Source organism: Eucyclogobius newberryi, unplaced genomic scaffold (assembly GCF_026437365.1).
Source record: "Eucyclogobius newberryi isolate DKJ021-1_F unplaced genomic scaffold, fEucNew1.0.hap1 SCAF_4, whole genome shotgun sequence".
Lineage (NCBI taxonomy): Eukaryota > Metazoa > Chordata > Actinopteri > Gobiiformes > Gobiidae > Eucyclogobius > Eucyclogobius newberryi.
The window spans coordinates 18,570,734-18,593,024 of record NW_027316056.1 but is presented as its reverse complement, the minus strand read 5'-3'; the positions used below and the strand labels follow the sequence as shown (position 1 = coordinate 18,593,024).

Sequence of the window (22,291 nt, the reverse complement as noted above, 5' to 3'; positions counted from 1 at the left end):
CCTGCAACGAACTGGCCGATGTCCAGGGTGTACCCCACGTAAGGCTCAAAGTCACCCGCGACCCCCAACGGGAACAAACGTAAAAGATGAATGAATTCTGACCGGTCTTCCAGCTCCGTTTTAAACTGTAGCCAATATAGAATTGGGATGTCACTTGGGATATCAGTTCCTGTATTTTAACCACACAATACTAGTAAGCCCTCATTGATATCACAATACTGCGACGAATGTCAACCCAGTTTCGGTACAAGTCTGTAGCGTTCAAAGGGGCTTGATTCCCACCCACTGCGGTGGAGCAGGAGTTGGGAGACCCTCTCAGAGCGGCAGGTTAAACGGACCACACGACAGGGGCAAAAGGGTCGCACTTACAACCTCTAAATGCTTCTACAGGTTTCACATAGGCCAGAAGAAAGAGAGGGAGGGGGAGAGAGGTGTATGGATAAATGGTTAACGTGTAGAGCGAGAAATACAGACAGGAGATCAGAGAGGACAAAGAGAAGAGACTGATGAAGATGTTAAAAGAGGACAGAGAAAAATCTTGTGTTTCCATGATGCAACAGTTGGCCTTTACACTAACTTTAACTGCAGCCCTGAGACCTGTTCCGACCAGAGCCCCTGGATCTGCTTTGAAAACTACTGTGAAACCTGTCCAGGGTTGAATTGTAAACTGGATGAGTTCTTTTTTGACAGCACTTGAGTCATTTTGGTTGAAGTTAAATAAATCCCTCATTGCGAGAAGATATTTATGTTGCTGCGACACCACGGAGTAAAAGGTTTACCCCTATTGATCTTCACATTTCAACATTTAAAGTAAATTCAATGAAACAGTAACATAACAAAAAATGATGAAAATGATAAGTGTATCTAACAGGACAGTGGTTTCCTAAACAGCAGTGATCTAAGGGAATGTTCACACTTGTTGCTCTTTGTCCTAAATTGAGCCCAATGGTTTGTTCCTGTTCTAGTTAGTTGTTTAGTCCTAAGTTTAGTTTTTTGTTTTAGTCCCAATTTTTTAATAGTGAATGTGCAAGTGTGAACCCCACCCTAAAATGTGGCTAAAATCTACACCTAAACTCTTATATAATGCGTGAGTGCGGATGATGTTTGCTATCATTAGTGACGTTCAGCCAAGTCCAAGTGACAGTTAACAAGCCCACAGTATGAACAGAAAACCATATAACCAGCTCTAAAAACTGCCATGGTATCAAATCTGGAAGCGTACAAGTGAAAGAGTGACTTTGTGGGCCCTCCGAGTGTGCAGTTCTACTCAAGCTGCATTATATGTACTTATGAAGCAGAAAATGGTATTATCAGAACCTCTGGAAAGGAATTTCTTCTTGTTTGGAAAAAATTTACTAACTTCTTGTCAAGAACATTTTATGAAATATTTATGGCTCGTCTTAATGAAAATCTTAGGGCAAGTGTGGCTGTAATAAAAGCTTCAGGGGTTAGCTGTAGGTAGTGTTAGCTGTAATAATTTGTAATGAATTATACTGTAAAAAGTCAAAGGTCAATAAGTTATGTTAACTTTCGTCTTTATTTTGACATCAATGTGAGTAAAAGGCTCACAACTCTTGAATCTAAGTGATCATAACCAAATGTTAAATTGTAATGCCTGCACCTGACTTACTGCTGTTATAGCACGAGAACCGGATCTAGTATAAAAGCAAGTAGCAGTTGAAAAGCTGTCATTATTGTCTATACTCTACATTCAATATTAGACACTATACTTCATACAAATAAAACTACATTATCAGTATTTTTACATAGAGTTGCACAGTAAAGAGTACTGTGACTAGAGTACACTTTTTGCAAACATTAAGCTACGGTATAGTTATGGCAGACACCTTACCCATCATGCATTGTTATTACAGTTTAGGTCCACTTTTACACCTCAGTGACACTTGCCCTGACTGTCTAGACCATAGTAATAACACATATAAATTCCTGGAGTGAGTGGCATTCATTCATTTGATGTCAAGTGATCTTCTGAGCGCTCGCATGCCATTAACACCACAGATACTAGTCCTTTGCGTGCAGCCTATAGCAAAGACCATGTAAAAATATTTCACCAATCTTGCACTTGTTACTCTCTTGTTATTATATTTAAATCCACCCATGTCCTCTGGTTTGAGTCTGAATGCAGCTGGAGTAATGAATAAAAACTATTATGGGTGCAGATTTACTGAAGTCTATGTATTGCAGATGTTGAATGGAGTGTTCATAGATGTAATATGAGTATGTCACATATCTAGTAAACCTGAAGCCTCCGTCTCAGTCAGACCTGTTATTAAGCCACGGCCCAGTGCAGGATTTGGAGACTTTCCCAAAAATGTAACTCAGCAAAGTCGCCACGAGACAGAAGTGGAAGAAGAATTCAAGAAGTCAAACAACGTCACTCAAATTAAGTAAAAGCAATTACACAATTATTGTAATAGTAGTGACATGTTTGCATTCAAATAGTTGAGAGGTGTGAGCTGAGTCTATTCCTTAGATGTATCTGTTGTGGTCGTCCAGTCTAATCACTTCATGGTCCTTGTTAACAATGTTCATTATATTAAGCTCATGTTTAGGACAGTCGTGTTATAGACCTTTAGTTTATTTAGTACTTTGAATTGTAATCAGAAATGGCCTACATTATTTGAGTACTTTAGGCTATTTGTAAGGTTTATCGTATTTCATGTTGATACATTGAGTACAAATTTTACACAAACCAAAATAAATCCACCCCAGTCTGTGATAATTTGACCAGAAATACTGTGGCTTTGCTGTTGTGTTTACTTAAACTTGATGAGGCCCAGCACTCGCCCTCAGTGCTATGCCATCATTATCACAGAAAACCTAAAAAGTACACAATGTGCTGGGTTTAATATGACTTTTCTTGAAGTGATCCTAGCAGACAAAGGGTTAAGTCCACAGAAGTTCGAGGGAGATAGCAGAAGCAGTCCAGGAATCCTGCCGACAGGTTCAGCATGGTAAAATAATTACTGGTGCCTTTGAAGGACTAAACAAACACAACCGGACTGTCCATGATTCAAAGTGTACCCTGCAGCCGCTCGTGCTAAACGGCTGCCCTGCCACACATACTTCTCATCTCTTCACTTTTTTATTCCACATTTTAGGAGTCTTGCAGGTCCCCAGAGGAGGCGAAGGAGGGAGGCAGAGGGAGTAAGCCGGGGAACAGGCCTAGGTGATCGGTGGGTCAGTTTTTTACATCATTTCTGTGGCAGCGCTGCTGGAGTACTTACCCACAAATCCACAAGTGTTACTATCGCACTATTAAAGCTGCCCTTGTTAAACGCCTTTTAAAACATTTCACAAAATACTACAATAAACAGTGTGCATTGTCCTGTGCTTGCGATGTGATCTGGACATTGTTCCTAGATCATGCTGGTGCATTTTGATGGATGTAATGCAGAAGCTCAATGTGAGTGCTGTAAGTGAAGGCATCTTTACATTGAAGCATTTCAAGTATAAAAACATATGGGGCTGTCTTTGATTTACATTCTTATGAGAAAAACACATTGTAGGCTGGGCTGAGGAGTAACAGAAATGTAACAAGGACAGATCAAACACATAGTTTAGCTTCTTCAACTATGAGCAATAAATTAAGTGATTTATAATGGAAAGGGAGATGGGTTAAAGCGATTAAAAATGACAGGATTTATGATTAAACACCAGTACTGTAATTGTTTCTGAGTTTGCATCATGCTACTGCTACAAGCACCACAAGAGGTCATTGGGCAGTACTATGTGTGTATATGCAATGTCCATATGAAAGAATAATAATTTTTTTTTTAAACAAAAAAGTTTAAAACTAGGGATGAATATGCATTTTTACCAACACTGAGATCCATGTATTACTGTTGTGGCTGATAAACGATGTTTGCCGATGCCGATAATAAGACATTAACTGTATTTATCTGGGATATAAAACTATTCTGGCATTTCTTGTGTAAACATACAGACATATTTTGGCCTCCTATTTCTATTTTTACTCTATTTTTACTCATGAGTCTGCTAAAAAAGTCAAATCTGGTGAATTGAGGACAAACTGGGAATGACACATGAGCACACACAGTCTAGGGCAGTGCAAAAAAATATCAGACCGATACTGATATCTGGGGAAAAGCAGAGATATATCATAGTATGAATGTACAATCTTTGAATACCAGCCCTCACAGTATGGGCATTGTACACACACTTGTACTCCCTACTGACTTTGGCCCTGAGCCGCGCGACACCCAGGACACTTTCTACTTAATCATATGGTTACCGCTTTCAGACAGATAACCATCCACACAAAGGCCGCCTGGTTACTAATTGCATGTCCCAGAGCAGCCAGGCAGCTTTGGAGAGACAAAGTAAACATGAATCCTCTTACTGGGCATCTGGGAATCGAACCCGCAACCTTCATGCTCCAGTTAGCATTTAATATCTTTTAATAACACAATAAGTATTTAGCAAACTATATGAAACTCTTGACTATACTATTGGATTCCTCCTTCTCACTAATCAATGTGAAACAGTACATTGAGTGCATGTGGAGGAGAAGTATGTCTGATCTCAGAGAAGCACTAATGATGCACAAAGTAAGGCTCCTAAACCTCGCCGAGCACTTCCCATTTTTCACCAGTCTCTCTGTGAACAAGCGTTAATGCTGTGGATGAGAAATGCTTTCATTATCTTTTGTTTCGTATGGTCTATAGAGGCGAATTACACACAGCACTGGGCAGCAGCAAGAAATGATGAGCTGAGCTAATTTTTGCTGATGTCTTTTTATGAGCCCACCAAAGTAATTCTCGCCACGTCTGTTCCAAGCCTGGATAAATGGAAAGCATATTTGGAAAGGACATCTTACATAAGCCAAACAGGGGAAGATTGCTTTGGTGACCCTGCATCAGGAGGTTTTATATTAAAGTATACAAGACAGATTTAAGTGTGATATGAGGATGACGAGTGGGAGAGACATTTAGCAAACTGTCAGCAATAAATTTAAGACTGAGGTCAGCACAGAACTTGGTATATGTGCTGCAGCTTGGACCACTAAAGTCAGCAGTTAAAGTAGTAGTGAATAGTTAGATAAACAGGTTGCACTAAGCCAATTAGAATGAATGTTGTGTAAAGAACAGACCTATGAATGAAAAGAAGCTTAAAATGGTGACAGTATGGCAAATAGACTTACAAGAACGAACAAGTGAGAGATAAAGGCTGAGCCTTAGGGGGGACCTGTGGAGGTATAGGTCCCAGAGGCCCTTTGAATTTCCCCTTTTTCTTGTGCGTTTTTCATGCTGCTCTCACTGCAGCTCCACACAGCTGTTCCAGGGCCAGGGGCTGCTTCTCCAGAGCCCAGATAAAAGAGGCGCTCAGAGCAGCCGCCCGCAGCAGCCCTGCAGGTAGGTCTGCTAAAGCCATTGCTCTGCTGTCCACTGCCCCACAGATGGGGTAAAAAAAATCAACCAAACGCAAGAGGAAGGGGAGGAATAAAGAATGATGTGAAATAATAGAGGAGAAGAAACAGAGAAGAGCGATGATAGACAGGACAGAGCTGGAGCCTGGAGATGCCCCCAGCCAGCCCTGAGTGGACCTCTGCGCCCCTCATGCCAGGAATCATGTCTGCTTTTATTGACTGTTAAAGCATTTTCAATGGTACTTCCTATGTGTTTACAAGACAGTAAATCACGCTCCATTCAGGCATGTGGTCTGAAGCCTTTTGGAAAATAAATACTTTTGACTGAGCCAACAACAACTTTGCATCTTCATGTCAGACTGGGACTCTCTCGGGCCCTTTCGTCTGCTCCATACCTTTCCTTCATCTGTTTGTAGAATAAATAATAGTGAGCCATTTAAGATGCAACCAACGATAAAAGAAAATGTTTTTGCATTGAGCAGCTGCCACAAGTCCCCAGTGATATTTATTTAATATCATGGGGAATGCCACTCAAAGTCTGGCAAAACAGGGACCTTAATCACTTCTACAACTGGGGTCATTCCCAGACAGTCGTTTCATCCAGTTACATAGGAGAGCAGGTTCTCAGCTTCGCTCAAACATGAGAAAGTACTTCCAACTTCATTTTGTGGTCAGAACTGTGACTGGCTTTTCCAAAATTTCTCACCGTAACAATTTTCTCAGGCTTTGGCATTAGGACTCAGACTCACTGAGTAAAACACACAGTCGCTCTCTCAACACTCGCCTCCTCAGCCCTCTCCTGGCACGGAACACTCACACTGCAGGGCTCCAAATTATTGTTGAAGAAAGAAGAAAGGTTTCCACAGGGCATAACACAACAGAAAGTCAGTGTATCTGTTGAAGATTCACCTGTCCCTCTAAATTTAAATTAAAGTCACTAGCAAGGCCAAATGTTGTTCAGTTTGTCACGCTCTTCTCTTATTTATTTTTTAAAATCAAACTAAACGACCGTAAATGCTTGTCTTGATCACAGGCTCCTGAAAATGTTGTTTAAATATTGCAGACCATCTAAAACAATTCTGTCTGTTTCCTGATGTGTGCATTATGTCACCATGACAACTCTCGTTCATGTCCTCCACAGTGTGTTTTCACTGCAAAGTATGACGAGCTAACAATATTTTGAAGACGTGAAGGAACTGATAATCATTGCATTTTCCCATAGTAATGGGTAGATTATAGACTCCATCCCATTCAATTCATTTGACTTTGGTGAAATATCAGAAAGATTCAGCATCTGGTGTTACTACAGCCGATCTTGAATCCTTGTTTGCAGTAATTTTATTAAAAAACATAGGTTTTACTTAGCTGGAACAGTCTTTTAAATGTATCCAGGCTTGGTGCAGACAGTGGCTTATGATCCCTTGGGCTGAAAGTAGGTAGCTCTTATTTCACAAAAGAAAAGCTGGGCACCTTCTTAACAGATTACATTTCAAGTAAATTAGACTTGAAAATTGTGAAATAAATGCTGTAACTCCATCGGTACAGTGTTATTAATCTCCCAAGTCATCTTCCAAGAACTACTTTGAGTGATTTAGGGCCGAGAGCCATGGCTTTTGGGCCGGTGCGAGGTAAATGAATGGTGCTGCTCTGTGGTGGTTGTAGCGGCACATTATGCTGTTGTTGTAGTGGAGCAGTGGTGCGTGCTGACAACAGGTGGCTGAGGAGTTTTCTTCACTTTGAGGTCTGGTTGGTTAGCGGTGCGCCGACTACCATATGATACAAGGAGTCCCAATCATCCCACCCTCTTTCCATCTCTCTCTCCTCAGTCTGTCCTCTTCCTGGTGCTGCGTCTCTACCTTTCCACTGGCCCTGGCCTTATGCAAGAGTATGTGTATTTTTATGTCTCACATTAGCTGAAGGGAATAATACAGCTCACCCGAATGGTCGTCTACTTTGGGTCTTTTCAGACATTCAGTCACTTCTTGTCTAAGAATAACTAATGTGCATTCATGCCAAGAAGTCCCTCGCTTTTTCACTTTACTCCTTTCTCTGATATCAGGCTTTGTATTAGCAAAGGCCAAACTAAATGAGAAAAACACATTGAGAGTGAAGGCAAAGGATTCTGGGACTTGGACCTGTGTCAACCTCTCTTGTTGTCATTAATAAGATACAAAATCTGGTCACTAGAGAATGTTGTTATGTAGTACAAGTGTAATAAATGACCAGGATCATGTATCAGAGTTTACTTTGATGTTGAGTCTGCATAACCTTAACCAAACGGCTTTTTTGGTTGGGGATTGAACTAGACTCAAATTGTAGTTGCAGTGGGACCTGGTTCAGCCTGAGAGATGAAGTACATACACTGTGCATTTCATTTGTTAAACCAGCATAAAGCTAATGAGATTGTATTCATATTATTTAAAAAACAATATAACTCACAGAATTGGTACCAAATTAAAGAAACTGTATGTAATGTTATGATTTTACATTTAAAAAAACATTACCTATCTGAGTCCTCAGACATCAGGTAAATGTGTTCAAATCAAATTTAGCTTTTACAGATAGTTTCTGTACATTGATTTATTCTTAATTTAAAAACACGTGACATGATTCATAAACACATTTTGTTAAAGCAGAATGGGCCTCACATGAGTCTCCCATGTGTGTTGCCACTTTCAGTGCTAAAATCCATTTGGTTTCCTCTCTCTGATCCCTCTCAGTGCTAGTGCAGCCTCTGCAGCTCAGTGAGGTTCTGAGCTGAACATGAGACAAGGCCTGTCCATAAACAAAGGACACATACGATCACAACTGGACCTGGGGTGCCAAAACAGAAAGAGCTCAGGCTACATCCTTTAACTATGGTCAAATCTATGGAAGGTGCTCTACAAATCCATATTTTTCAATAATAATAAGTATTAATTATAGTGTAAATGATAATATATCTTAATTTAAAAATGTGTGATGAATAAACACATTATCTACAAAAGTCAAGTTAATTATTGCACTTGCAGCAGCGCAGGACTCATCTGACCGAAGTGTAATTTAGTATATTCATGTATTTTGACAACTTTCTCAAATCTAAAACATAGGCCAAATGTGAACTGCAAATAAAGCGTGTTATACTAACTATTGTTACCCCAAAGCCATTCATTCTATAATATTTGTTCTCAGGGCAATTATTGTGTGGTCTTTAGAAAAATATACTTATCAGTTCAAGTATAATGCACATGGATTTCATATTACGCGGCACAGCCCATACTCACAGGGTCAATATAGAAAGAACAAAGTGCTGAATTGTTCCAGGTGGCAAAATCACTTGTTACAGCGTCCCACTGGAACTAATAAGGCAGGCCTATTTTCACCCTCTAAATCCCCTGCATTGGATAAAATGACTGATTTACAGCTAAGACACTGACTAAGCTCACATTGTTTTATATAGAAGTATATCTTTTCACTTTGCCTGGGTCCCTGGGCAGGGGGTTCCCATGGCTGTGTAATGCTGCAGGTAAAATAATGGTCTTTGATGACTTTTGACTCATGTAACAGATTCAATCACCAGGGGCAGGAACTGGACTCTGTGAGTGCAACAGAACGTGGTCAGAGAAAAGTAAACTCACCGTGGAAAAGACGGCAAAATGCATAAAGAAGACATGAAAAAAATGTAATAATGAAGCAGGGATTTGGGCGGAAAAACATTTGTCCCTGGTCAAAGTTTAGATGTTGAATAAAAACGTGCTTTATCCGACAAAATGTGAAGTGGGTGAAGTGGGTCTGACCATGATCTCAAAACAATAAATTATACAAAGCAATTACAGCAAGTGGCCACATCTAATCCTAGACAGGTGGTGTATTTATCCAAAACAATCTCTCGGGTGACATTTTACGCCTAATTATTGACATATTAATAAACGTGTGGTCGAGTAAGAGTTTTCAATAAGTGTTCAGATTCAAATGGCTTCCAGCTCGGGACGCTCCGCCCGCTCGCACAGAGGATGACTTTCCCGCAAAGTTGAGGTATTTAAATGCTTAGGGGACGGATACAAGTGGACAAGAGGCAACCACAAGAAATGCCCGTGTGGGAGGACGCAGGACCTTCACTACTGCCGTGCGCGCATCCCTCAGACATCACCATCACAAGTGCAGTGGAGGAGATTTTTGACTTCATCTGTCAAGACTAGAAATGTAACTGTCGAACATCTTTTCTGTGAAGTCGGATGAAGGATCTAAGTTTGTAACGGTTTCTCGTTTTTTTTTTTTTTTTTGGCGCAGACGTGTCCCGACGCGAGCAGGCGCTGATGGAAATAGCGGGTGACAGGGACACAGGCTGACAGGGACACAGGCTGACAGGGACACAGGCTGACAGGGACACAGGCTGACAGGGACACAGGCTGACAGGGACACGGAGAGCGGCGCAAGGGCCTTGTCCTCCACCTGAGCGGTCCCCGGGAGGAACTGAGGAACTTTCCCGCAGATCTTCCAGCTACGCATCCGTGGAGTATTCATGAAGCAATACTTGACTTATTACAAGATGAGGCTGAGAACATCGAGGTTAGGCTGGCTGTAAGTAAACGCGGCGCCTTGTGTGACACGTTGATTTCACACCGGTCAAATCTCAGTTGCGCTTTGTTTTCTTCAACAGGTTGCTGCAGTTCACGGCTCTTTGCTTTTACGCACAGGTACATTTCTACATTTACTTTATCTACTTTTTTTTCATATATTTTTTCCAAGTATAGACCAAAACATACTCCAATTAGACACCTCACTTATTGCGTGATGGATTCATTTGTCTGCGCAACACATCAAATGTTTTGGGGAAGTTTGAAATCTATTGAAAAGAGCCAGACCCTCTTTTAATACAATTGCTAAAACACGTGTGGAGGGTTTGAGTTGAAAAAAAGATCATCCCGATGCAACGTGTAAAAGGGAGAGCAAAACATATTAAATTCATCAGCTGTGTAGAGGGGGAATTTACAACTGTTTTTTTTTCACAGCGTGTCAGCCACAAAACGTTAAAGTCCTTATATTATTCTGAGACCTGAAAGTCATGACAGGTGTCTCTGTTTGCCCGTCAGAACTCTATACAGTCTCCTCCTAATTTCAAGCACCATGTCACCGAGCAGAGCCGTCTGTCGGACAGGATGAGCCGCAGACTGACGCGCACGTACCAGCTGTACAGCCGCACGAGCGGGAAGCACGTCCAGGTCCTGGCCAACAAGAGGGTCAACGCCAACGGGGAGGACGGAGCCGTGCACGGTAACGACAGCTCCCCGTGCTGACACCTACAGACACCTACAGACTGTTGTGTTACACCTACAGACTGTTGTATTACACCTACACTGTTGTGTTACACCTACAGACTGTTGTATCACACCTACTGACTGTTGTGTTACACCTACAGACTGTTGTGTTACACCTACAGACTGTTGTGTTACACCTACTGACTGTTGTATTACACCTACTGACTGTTGTATCACACCTACATACTGTTGTGTTACACCTACTGACTGTTGTATTACACCTACTGACTGTTGTATCACACCTACAGACTGTTGTGTTACACCTACAGACTGTTGTGTTACACCTACAGACTGTTGTGTTACACCTACTGACTGTTGTATCACACCTACTGACTGTTGTATTACACCTACTGACTGTTGTGTTACACCTACTGACTGTTGTATCACACCTACTGACTGTTGTATTACACCTACTGACTGTTGTATCACACCTACTGACTGTTGTATTACACCTACAGAATGTTGTGTTACACCTACTGACTGTTGTATCACACCTACTGACTGTTGTGTTACACCTACAGACTGTTGTGTTACACCTACTGACTGTTGTATTACACCTACAGACTGTTGTGTTACACCTACAGACTGTTGTATCACACCTACTGACTGTTGTGTTACACCTACAGACTGTTGTGTTACACCTACTGACTGTTGTATCACACCTACTGACTGTTGTGTTACACCTACAGACTGTTGTGTTACACCTACAGACTGTTGTGTTACACCTACAGACTGTTGTGTTACACCTACAGACTGTTGTGTTACACCTACAGACTCTTGTATTACACCTACAGACTGTTGTATTACACCTACAGACTGTTGTATTACACCTACAGACTGTTGTGTTACACCTACAGACTGTTTTATTACACCTACAGACTGTTGTATTACACCTACAGACTGTTGTGTTACACCTAGACTGTTGTATTACACCTACAGACTGTTATTACACCTACAGACTGTTGTGTTACACCTAGACTGTTGTATTACACCTACAGACTGTTATTACACCTACAGACTGTTGTATTACACCTACAGACTGTTGTATTACACCTACAGACTGTTATTACACCTACAGACTGTTGTGTTACACCTAGACTGTTGTATTACACCTACAGACTGTTATTACACCTTCAGACTGTTGTATTACACCTACAGACTGTTGTATTACACCTACAGACTGTTGTGTTACACCTACAGACTGTTATTACACCTACAGACTGTTGTATTACACCTACAGACTGTTGTATTACACCTACACTGTTGTGTTACACCTAGACTGTTGTATTACACCTACAAACTGTTGTATTACACCTACAGACTGTTGTATTACACCTACAGACTGTTATTACACCTACAGACTGTTGTATTGCACCTACAGACTGTTGTATTACACCTACAGACTGTTGTGTTACACCTACAGACTGTTGTATTACACCTACAGACTGTTGTGTTACACCTAGACGGTTGTATTACACCTACAGACTGTTGTGTTACACCTACAGACTGTTGTATTACACCTACAGACTGTTGTATTACACCTACAGACTGTTGTATTACACCTACAGACTGTTGTATTACACCTACAGACTGTTGTATCACACCTACAGACTGTTGTATTACACATACAGACTGTTGTATTACATCTACAGACTGTTGTATTACACCTACAGACTGTTGTATTACACCTACAGACTGTTGTATTACACCTACAGACTGTTATTACACCTACTGACTGTTGTATTACACCTACAGACTGTTGTATCACACCTACAGACTGTTGTATTACACCTACAGACTGTTGTGTTACACCTACAGACTGTTGTATTACACCTACAGACTGTTGTATTACACCTACAGACTGTTATTACACCTACTGACTGTTGTATTACACCTACAGACTGTTGTATCACACCTACAGACTGTTGTATCACACCTACAGACTGTTGTATTACATCTACAGACTGTTGTATTACACCTACAGACTGTTGTATCACACCTACAGACTGTTGTATTACATCTACAGACTGTTGTATTACATCTACAGACTGTTGTATTACACCTACAGACTGTTGTATTACACCTACAGACTGTTGTATTACATCTACAGACTGTTGTATCACACCTACAGACTGTTGTATCACACCTACAGACTGTTGTATTACATCTACAGACTGTTGTATTACACCTACAGACTGTTGTATTACACCTACAGACTGTTGTATTACACCTACAGACTGTTATTACACCTACTGACTGTTGTATTACACCTACAGACTGTTGTATCACACCTACAGACTGTTGTATTACACCTACAGACTGTTGTGTTACACCTACAGACTGTTGTGTTACATCTACAGACTGTTGTATTACATCTACAGACTGTTGGGTTACACCTACAGACTGTTGTGTTACACCTACAGACTGTTGTGTTACATCTACAGACTGTTGTGTTCCACCTACAGACTGTTGTGTTACACCCACAGACTGTTGTGTTACACCTACAGACTGTTGTGTTACACCTACAGACTGTTGTGTTACACCTACAGACTGTTGTGTTACACCTACAGACTGTTGTGTTACACCTACAGACTGTTGTGTTACACCTACAGACTGTTGTGTTCAAGCAGTGCGCATTTGGCTGTTTAGTTGTTACAATGTTTTAACAGTAACAGGTGGGCCGCAAAAAAGTGTTTTTGGGAAATCCACATCAATCAAATTAATTCTCGCCTCTTTGTTTAAATCTAAAGGTTGTGTTATTGTAATTAGTCTGAAGTTAGCCTATAAATCAAAAATAAATATAACGGATGAGACTTAATGAAGTACAACATTACTTTTGGACTTGAAAATATAAACAGTGTTGTCAAGTGTCATAATTCAGAAGCTTAACTCTCTTGTGGTTTACAACTGGATGAAAGTTATACGTTTTTTTTCTCCTTCAAATTCCTATAACCAAACTTTTTTTATGTGTGATGCCGTCTTTCCACCAGAGCCACCGACATCCCCGTGTTAATGCCTGGGGAAAGCTTCTGGGGTTGTAATTTATGGGAACTTTGCACTGCTTTACAAAGGTTTGACTGAAGCCAGTGTCTTTATTTATTTCATTTTCAAATCAATTGTGTAGTTTGAGTTTACCTGCAGATACAACTGTTAGCGTCACTGTTTTAACTATAGCCCAAGTCAAGCCGCTCCTGACCACAGTATTCTCAACAGTATCACTGCATTTTACAGCTTCTGCATAATCATGGTCATCTGTGCCATTTGTGGTAGTGACAGCAGAGGTTAAGTGAATGATAATAATAATAATAATACTAATTAAGGGGTTTTAATTAATATATCTTCCTCTTTCATAATCATTAATGCCATTTTTTATATTTGTTTTGCAGCCAAGTTGGAAGTTGAGACGGATTCTTTTGGAAGTCGTGTTCGCATTAAAGGATCAAAGACGGGATACTACATATGTATGAACAAGAGAGGAAAGCTGATTGGCAAGGTAATCGACAGAATATCTTTGTCTATCAATTATTTTTTGGAAAATATGGGACACATTGTTGAGACACCTTTGTTTATTGAACAGAAATAAAAAGTTCTTTCAAGAAAGGTGATTTTATTGTTTTGTTTTTTTCTTTCACCAGAGGAAAGGCAGAGGTAAAGACTGCATCTTCACTGAAATTGTTCTAGAGAACAACTACACAGCACTGCAGAATGCCAAGTATGAAGGCTGGTACATGGCGTTCACTCGTAAAGGTCGTCCGAGGAGGGCCTCGAGGACCAAGCAGCATCAGAGAGAGGCCCACTTCATGAAGCGCCTTCCCAGGGGCCACATGCTCAGCGAGAGACGGCCATTTGATGTTCTTCCGCTGGCCGTCCCAGCGCACCCTTCTAACAAACGGACTAAACATGCACATCCCCATCGCTCCGGCAGCGGCTGACTCTAGCACCACTGAGGGACGGCTCTGGAGAAACCATCACAGTCAAGTGGTCCCAACTAAATTAACTTTTACAGTCCAGTGCCCATACATTTCCTCTCTTTGTGGATATATTGTCATTGTATGTAAACATTGACTCTCTAATACACTAGTTATACACTCCCTTCAGACAAATTAAAATTTGTAAGTATTTACGAATGCAAGTCAAGTGCAGAGTAACGTTAAAATGAATAGAGATTAGTCGGGGGAGCATGAAGCTAGACGTGGCAGCTATCTATTGATAACCTAATGGTTACTGCAGTTCACCAGCTATGTTGGCAGATTTTGCAGAATTTAACTTTTTTTCTACATATATAAATATATTTTGTACTGTAAAAATGTAAATTACACAAAATGATGAAAATATTTATTGTAGAGTGTATATTAAAACCACTAAAGAATTTGTTCAGGACTTATCCTCAGTGTTGAAGTTGTTTTGAAATTGAAAGGTAGCATAAACTGCTGCCTTTTCTCTCCTTTAAGCCAGAGACCCAGATAACTGAAGGGCAATATCTGTGACAGGCTACTGAATTCAATGTGCTCAGCAAGTGAGACTTGGGCCTGAATGGTCGGAGCTATGCATTAAAAGAGATGAGGTCAGCCCACCATTTTGGTCCAAACAAAAGGTTACCACCATGTAGTTGCATTTCTCACGATCGCACACCGTAACCCTCTGATCAAATGGGCTCTTTGTGGAGGCTCATATAAAAGGGCATGTTATACAATAGTAGGTTTGAATAATAACACGAGGAGGGGTCAGTTATCAAAAAGGAGCCAGTCACACAGGGAGGGGTGAGGATTCGGGGGTGAGGGGTGCAGTAAGAGAGGCAGAGAAAGCATCAGGGTCTCTGAGGCAAAATGTGGCATTGGCTGAAAGAGAGGGAATGGCTGGGAAGAGGCATTCGGCAATGAAAAGGAGGCAGAAAAGAAACAGTCTTCCCAGAAGCAGTTGAGCATGACGATCAGAGGCCAAACGACAGGGGAGGAAGAAGACCCTGCACAGCCTCTGTGCTGCCTTCACAATGCAGGCGCTGGAAGGCCAATTTGTTAGTCTTCACTGCAGAAATGTGTTATGACACTAGTTAGAGCTCGTGAAAGTCTTTAAAATTGGGAGACCTCAGTAAATATAATCAAAGCATCTAAAATGTAATAATCTGATTGCATCTTAGGCATGTTTTTGAACAACAACGAAAAATAACTCAAATTTGGAACATGTTGACAGACTGGTGAAAGTGTTGTCCATTCCAACCAGAGCGATACAAAGCACAATGGTGAGAGAGTCCTGCGGTTTTGTGTCTTTTGCACTCTCTGGGTTTGAACAAATAGAGAAAAATGTAAGGATTCAAACTGTTTAAATAATCTCATTTAAATACTAGATACGATACGATAGAATACTAATACGTCTAGATACTTTTGTAGTTTGCTTGTTTAGTCATCTTATGCTAGCCGTCATGCCAATCTTAAAATTATAGATTTTTTCTCAGAAATAGATGCCACATGCAAAGAACAGAAAGGATTAAGCTTAGGCTTTAGAACAATGTGGGGCAATTATCAAAACATAAATAAATGAAGAAGCTGATGTTTGTAGAAGTTAAGCAGGACTTGCATATTCTAAGTTGAATAAAATACAAGAAATTGTGAGAATTATATTTTAATAATCAACCAAATGTTTTAGGATAAGCATATTTAAAAAAAAACGAAACTAAAATATCAATTAATCGAAACGTTTCACTGCTCACTGAGTTTTGCAGTCAACATCGCCTTCACTGGATCCTTTCATCTTCTTCAGCTCTTTCAGTAGCTCCAGCTCAAGGGTTAAGATCTCCTTAGGTTTTTTGTACTGGACAAGAGGAAAAAAATGATTACTTCAACATTTGCTCATCTCCCCTGTGTACGTCACTGTTATCCCGTTGAAAGAATGCACAAAACACAGGACAAGAGTCAGGAGCCTCCAAAGAAAAGTAACACGCTCCACAATGCTCACTAACAAAAACAGATCTATTTCTTGATTGGTTGATGTGTGTTTTGTGTTAATCTATAAAATTACTACTATAAGAATGTTATCTCATTTTTATTTTAGTATCTAATTGTTGTGTGAGACTTACACTTATTATTAGAGTATTGTTGACATGAGTAAAACTGAGGGCATCACAGCTCAGTGGAAGCTGGTTGCGGTCCAGATCAGCAATGATAAACTTCTTATAATACCTGGGAACACAGAAAGGATCCACACTGTCAGCCTTAGCCCTGCATTGTGCTGCAAATAGTGCCATCTATAGGTGAACACACACAAGTGACGTGCTATAGAGAGTAGGTAAAACTTGCTTTTTGTTTGTGGTTTTCACAATGACACATCTTTCAGACGGCTCCACACAAACGCTGAAGACATCCTTAGGGTAGGGAAGGTTGCGGATTCTCCACTGAAAATTGGTCTTGGTGTCTTTACGCATAAATAATGGCTAAAAATCAAAATCACATTTGAATCATATAATTTAAAACACCATTAAAAAAGCAAACAAAGACAAAATACAGGGGTTTTACATTTGAGTTGTTCTCTTTGATCTCTGATTCCAAGGAACCAACAGTAAAAGGCTCTCCAACCTCTACCTGCCACTGTTCATGAGCTCCAAGGGTGTGTTTATGTCTCCACTTTCGCACTTAAGAGTGGGAGAAATAAAGCAACCAAGTCAAGTTGGTGAAACAGATTGAAAAAAATGTTACAGAAAAACATGTGTTGTTTATGCTTACCAAGGAGCTCATCGGTATTCACGTCATACTCCTCTGCCATTTCTTTCCCATCTGTAAAGAGGTAATGCACCTTTCTTTTTCCTGAAAAAATATAACATGCTATGACACCGTTGGAAGAAATGAATTAGATGCACAGGTGAATGACAATGTCTTGCAGCATGGCATTTTACTTAACTTAATAACCAACATTTTCGACACAATTTGTGATCAAAGTAATTAACTAGATTAAGGTCGTCAGTATCGTTTCGCTCACCATCATGAATTAACGCCGTTTTCTTAGAACATTTTAGCACTGTAAGCCAAGTTTCAACAGCCATCCTTAAGTCGTAGGGTTTTCTCTTACTAATCACTTCCGGGTCGGTCTTCGTACGCGGATACATATCTAGATGTGAGTAAGTTCCATCGTAACCGCTGACGAAAGCATTACGGCGGCCATTTTGAAACTGTAAAAACGACAAAGAGAAAAAGCTGACGAAATTATTTCTGAAAATACAAGGGAGCAACAGCCTCAATAAGCGTATTTTTGCGGGGGTATTAATAATTTATTGTCTAATATATCAGTGGATCAATGTTATCTTAATGTCTCTATGCTGTATTACTGTAATTTGCATTGCATTTAAATATACCATATGAAAACATTTATTGGTAGTACATCCATTCATTTTACATGGATTAATTTATGTCACATATGCACATATACTGCACATATTGATAGCAAAATTGAAAAATATGACTATAGGTATGTAAGTTTTGTTTTTCATAGCAGTATGTTAAATGGAGTTCAACAACACATAACCATAAGCATAACAAACTAAAGTGTAATGAATGTATTATTTTTGTTGCCATGTGTGCATGAATAGTGGAGCCAGAACCGGAGCCAGAACCATGGAAGTAAAGAGTCAGCCAGAACATACAGAAACATAAAGTCTCCTTGAGGTTAGCTCAGGTACTGTAGATTGTATATTACTCTAGCGTTCTATGTTCCGCAACAACATGGTTACCACGGTAACTTGTTCAACAACAAACTTTTTTTCCCCATGCGTTCATTTTGATTTTGTTAAATTTGTTTATACAAATACACAGATTTCAACTGAAAATAAAAGAAAGGCTTACATATAACTAAAAACTAAGTTTTAATGACCCGGAAGCAATATTTTGATCAGATGTTGATTTCTGTTTCGCTGCTTCTTGCAGTGGTTCGCGTTCCTCAAGGGTGAGAAACAATCATATTGGCTTTACATTTGGTTTAAACCCACGTCCCAGCGCAAATGCAGTGATATATTGACTAAAACATGATTGTCCTGGTCTACCGGCTAGGTCCACATTTTCCTAGCAATAGTTGTTGGTGTTAGCATTAGCATATTGAGATAACGACATTTTAACTCAATAGGCAATACTTTCTGGCTAAATAACTTGCATATTTCTGCGCATAATTATCAGTGGTGAACTCATTCCTTTCCTGTTTTTGCTGAACTAACAGTTACTCTTTTTCTTCTTAGAACTTGTATAGGTGGTTGGCTTGTGCCATCCTTGAATGAAACAAATGGAGCCTGTTCATGGCATAATGAAAGCTTTCCCCAAAGTTAAAAGAGCTAAAGTCCTTCAGGGGAAAGATGGTCCACCACTTAAGAAGATTTCTGAATGTAGTGCCACAGGTAACACAATACCTAACCTACCTATCCAAATTGGACAAGATAGGTGATGCTTACCTTACTGTTTGACTCTTCCAGGGGACATTTTCTGTGATTTGAGTGTGTACATCCTGCCAACCGCCATAGGAAATGCCAGGTGTCAAATCTTCCAACGACAAATACTACAAAATGGAGGAATTACTGAAAAGTCCCTGTGTCCAAGTGTCACTCATGTGGTAGTAGATGACAGTATAGACGGTGAGCGAGCACTTCGGCTCTTAAAAGTGGATTGCAAACCCCTTGGGATCCATTTTGTGAAGTCCTCTTGGCTGAGCAAATGTATTAGTGAAAAGAAGTTGTTGGATGTCTCGGATTACAGTCTATTTCAAATTAAAAGGTACTTGTTTTCTAAAGTTCTTAAATACAGTATTTATTAGGACATATTTATTTAACAATAGCATTCATGTGTGATGTTTGATAAACATTTCCCTAGTGAATCTGAAACACAACAATGTAGTACAACAGAAGATTTACCTAATGTGGAAACGGCTGAAAAACAAGGACATTATAATTCATCAGAAGCAGTACATATTAATTCAGTGGACTATTATTAACAGTTTTTCTGTATAACATAGAAGAATCATCTACAGTATATTATATTTTTCTCTGTACAGATGGCATCAGACAGCAAAGTAGAACCACAAGGAGAGGAAGATGGTGTTTCTCAAGGGGACATAGAAGCTCTTATGACTGGCCAGCACCCAAAAGTTGAAAGTCCTGGTCCAGACTCTGTCGCTCAAAAGACAATCTCAGGAAAATGGGTCTGTGCTCAGTCATCAGAATCCAAGACTAATAACTTCAACAAACACATTACTGACAAATTAGAAGTGCTTGCTAAGGCCTACACACACCAAGGCGATAAGTGGAGGGCATTGGGCTACTCCAAGGCAATTAATTCACTGAAGAGCTACCACAAGCCTGTAACATCCTACCAGGTTGTGTAAATCATACTTTTGTTCTCTTTTCTCGCCAGCACCATAAAGTAATTTAGTATAACTCATGTTCTTTTTGTTATTTTGTTCCCCAGGAAGCCTGCCAAATCCCAGGAATTGGAGCCCGCATGGCAGACAAAATAGATGAGATTATGGAGAGTGGTCATCTCCGAAAACTCGATCACATTGGAGAGGCAGTACCTGTACTTGAAATGTTTACTAATATTTGGGGTGCAGGAGCTAAGACTGCACAGCTTTGGTACCAACAAGTAAGTTACTTTGCTTTTCTTTCTTTTCCCCCCCTCAAAATAAACACAGTAGGGCTGGGTATTGCCTAGTACCTCGCAATGCAATCCTGATACAGAGTCTACGATACCATACAAATTACGACACTCGGAACTTGCAACACGTGCCCTGACACATGGATACCAGTTAAAACCAATGTTAAAAGTTGACTAAAATTATGTTTTGATTTAAGTAGTTCATTATAGATCCATGTGTCTGACTTAGCGTTGTCGTGACTTAAACTTGACTTGGAGAAACGTAACATTTGTGATATTGCTTAAAATAAAATACATATTGCTCCTATAATAGTATTAACGCCACATAAATAATGGAAAAAGAAATCTTACCGTATATCATACTTGTATTCTAAATACACCAGCGCCGTCATATGTTGAATACAGTCCTAGAAGGGCATACTTGATGCAACTCCAACTTTGTGCTTATGGAATTCATTGTATTTTGCTGATATTCTTCGTCTTTTAATGGATCTGTATTATTTAACTATTTTATTTAACTTTTTGTTTTTTAGGGGTTTCGAACATTGGAAGACATTTCTACCAAAGCTCACCTAAACCATAATCAAAAAATTGGACTGAAACATTATAGTGATTTTCTGGACCGAATGCCTCGAGATGAAGCAGGAGCCATTGAGAAAATGGTATTCTTCAAACCATCTGGAAATGTTCAAACAGAAATCTACTTTAACAAAGTCTATGAATATGTGACTTGTGTAATAATACATTGACAAAGTCCAAATTTGAACCCAAAGGTGTTGGAAGGAAAGCCTAAAGTTTGTATACAGTAATCTATTTCCTTTCTCATAATCCAGACAAAATAAATGTAAATTCCTAATGTTTTGCATTTAAAATGAGCCAGTTACATTTGCAGTCCAGCACAGTGAGTTCTGCACTAGGTGAATGCATGAATTCCTTTTTCCTTGAAAGCTGCCAAAGGTAGTGTGTGCATAAGATTGATAACTAAAACAGGTTTATTGTCAGAGGGCTGGGATTTGATTCCTTAGAACTCCTTACTGTTTCTGGCTATAGAATAGAGAACATATAATGATAAACCTTGTTCCTAATCTATGTTCCTTATTTTGTATAAAACAATACTACAACACATGCTGTTGATATGCAGGTGAGAGCTGCTGTTCAGGCTCTAGACCCCGGCCTGCTGTCTATGGCATGTGGATCTTACCGTCGGGGAAAAGCCACTTGTGGAGATGTCGATGTGCTTATAACTCATCCTGATGGAAAGTCACATAAAGGGGTCTTCAGCAAAATTTTACATAGTCTTCATGAAAGTGGTGAGTTTTGTCACTTTTGTAAATCCTTGTTTGTTGGCTTGCTAACTGTTGTAACCTCTTTAGGCTTTTTGACTGATGACCTTGTGAGCAATGAAGAAAATGGAGAGCAAAAGAAATATATGGGCGTTTGCCGTCTTCCAGGGCCCAATAAACGCCATCGTAGGCTCGACATTATTGTAGTGCCTTATAATGAATTTGCCTGTGCTTTAATGTACTTTACCGGATCTGCACACTTCAATCGCTCAATGAGAGCTTTTGCCAAGACCAAACAAATGAGCCTATCTGAGCACTCACTGAACAAAGACGTGATGCGCAGAGGTAGCTTAAAAGTTCACGGGGGAAACCCTGTTCAAACACTAACAGAAAAGGATGTTTTTAATGTTTTAGGAATTCCATTCAGACAACCTCTTGAAAGGGACTGGTAATAGTATGTGTACTACGCAATCAATGATTTAGACATGTTTTTTAAGCTCGTACAAACATCATGACGAATAGAGATGGTTAGATGTGTATTTTAAGGACAACATCAATACACTAATACTGTGGAACTGGATTGCTTGTCCTTTTGACTTGAGTAGGTATGTTTTTAAATTGGTAAAGGACTGATCATAAATTAAAAATAAAGAGACTGTTATCACTGTGTATTGTGTGAAT

At 39.8% G+C, this 22,291-nt stretch overlaps 3 protein-coding genes across 3 annotated transcripts; 2 read left to right on the top strand and 1 right to left on the bottom strand.

Annotated features, from left to right (window-relative positions):
- Nucleotides 1-9,873: 9,873 nt before the first annotated feature.
- fgf8b (fibroblast growth factor 8b) lies at nt 9,874-15,087 on the top strand. Its single transcript, XM_072463690.1, has 5 exons — nt 9,874-9,970; nt 10,050-10,086; nt 10,483-10,663; nt 14,094-14,200; nt 14,343-15,087. The coding sequence occupies exons 1-5, from the start codon at nt 9,912-9,914 to the stop codon at nt 14,637-14,639; spliced, it is 681 nt and encodes a 226-aa protein (XP_072319791.1). The 5' UTR covers nt 9,874-9,911; the 3' UTR covers nt 14,640-15,087.
- Nucleotides 15,088-16,313: 1,226 nt separating this feature from the next.
- Nucleotides 16,314-17,741, bottom strand: dpcd (deleted in primary ciliary dyskinesia homolog (mouse)). Its single transcript, XM_072462436.1, has 6 exons — nt 17,677-17,741; nt 17,424-17,504; nt 17,217-17,332; nt 17,001-17,134; nt 16,781-16,883; nt 16,314-16,515 (listed from the first exon to the last, which is right to left on the bottom strand). Exons 1-6 carry the CDS (start codon nt 17,738-17,740, stop codon nt 16,411-16,413), a joined length of 603 nt encoding a protein of 200 aa, XP_072318537.1. The 5' UTR covers nt 17,741; the 3' UTR covers nt 16,314-16,410.
- A 1,201-nt stretch (nt 17,742-18,942) lies between these two features.
- On the top strand, nt 18,943-22,121 carry poll (polymerase (DNA directed), lambda). Its single transcript, XM_072462428.1, has 8 exons — nt 18,943-19,060; nt 19,133-19,451; nt 19,548-19,638; nt 19,729-20,049; nt 20,142-20,315; nt 20,861-20,989; nt 21,469-21,637; nt 21,701-22,121. Exons 1-8 carry the CDS (start codon nt 18,958-18,960, stop codon nt 22,060-22,062), a joined length of 1,668 nt encoding a protein of 555 aa, XP_072318529.1. The 5' UTR covers nt 18,943-18,957; the 3' UTR covers nt 22,063-22,121.
- The last annotated feature ends 170 nt before the right edge of the window (nt 22,122-22,291 follow it).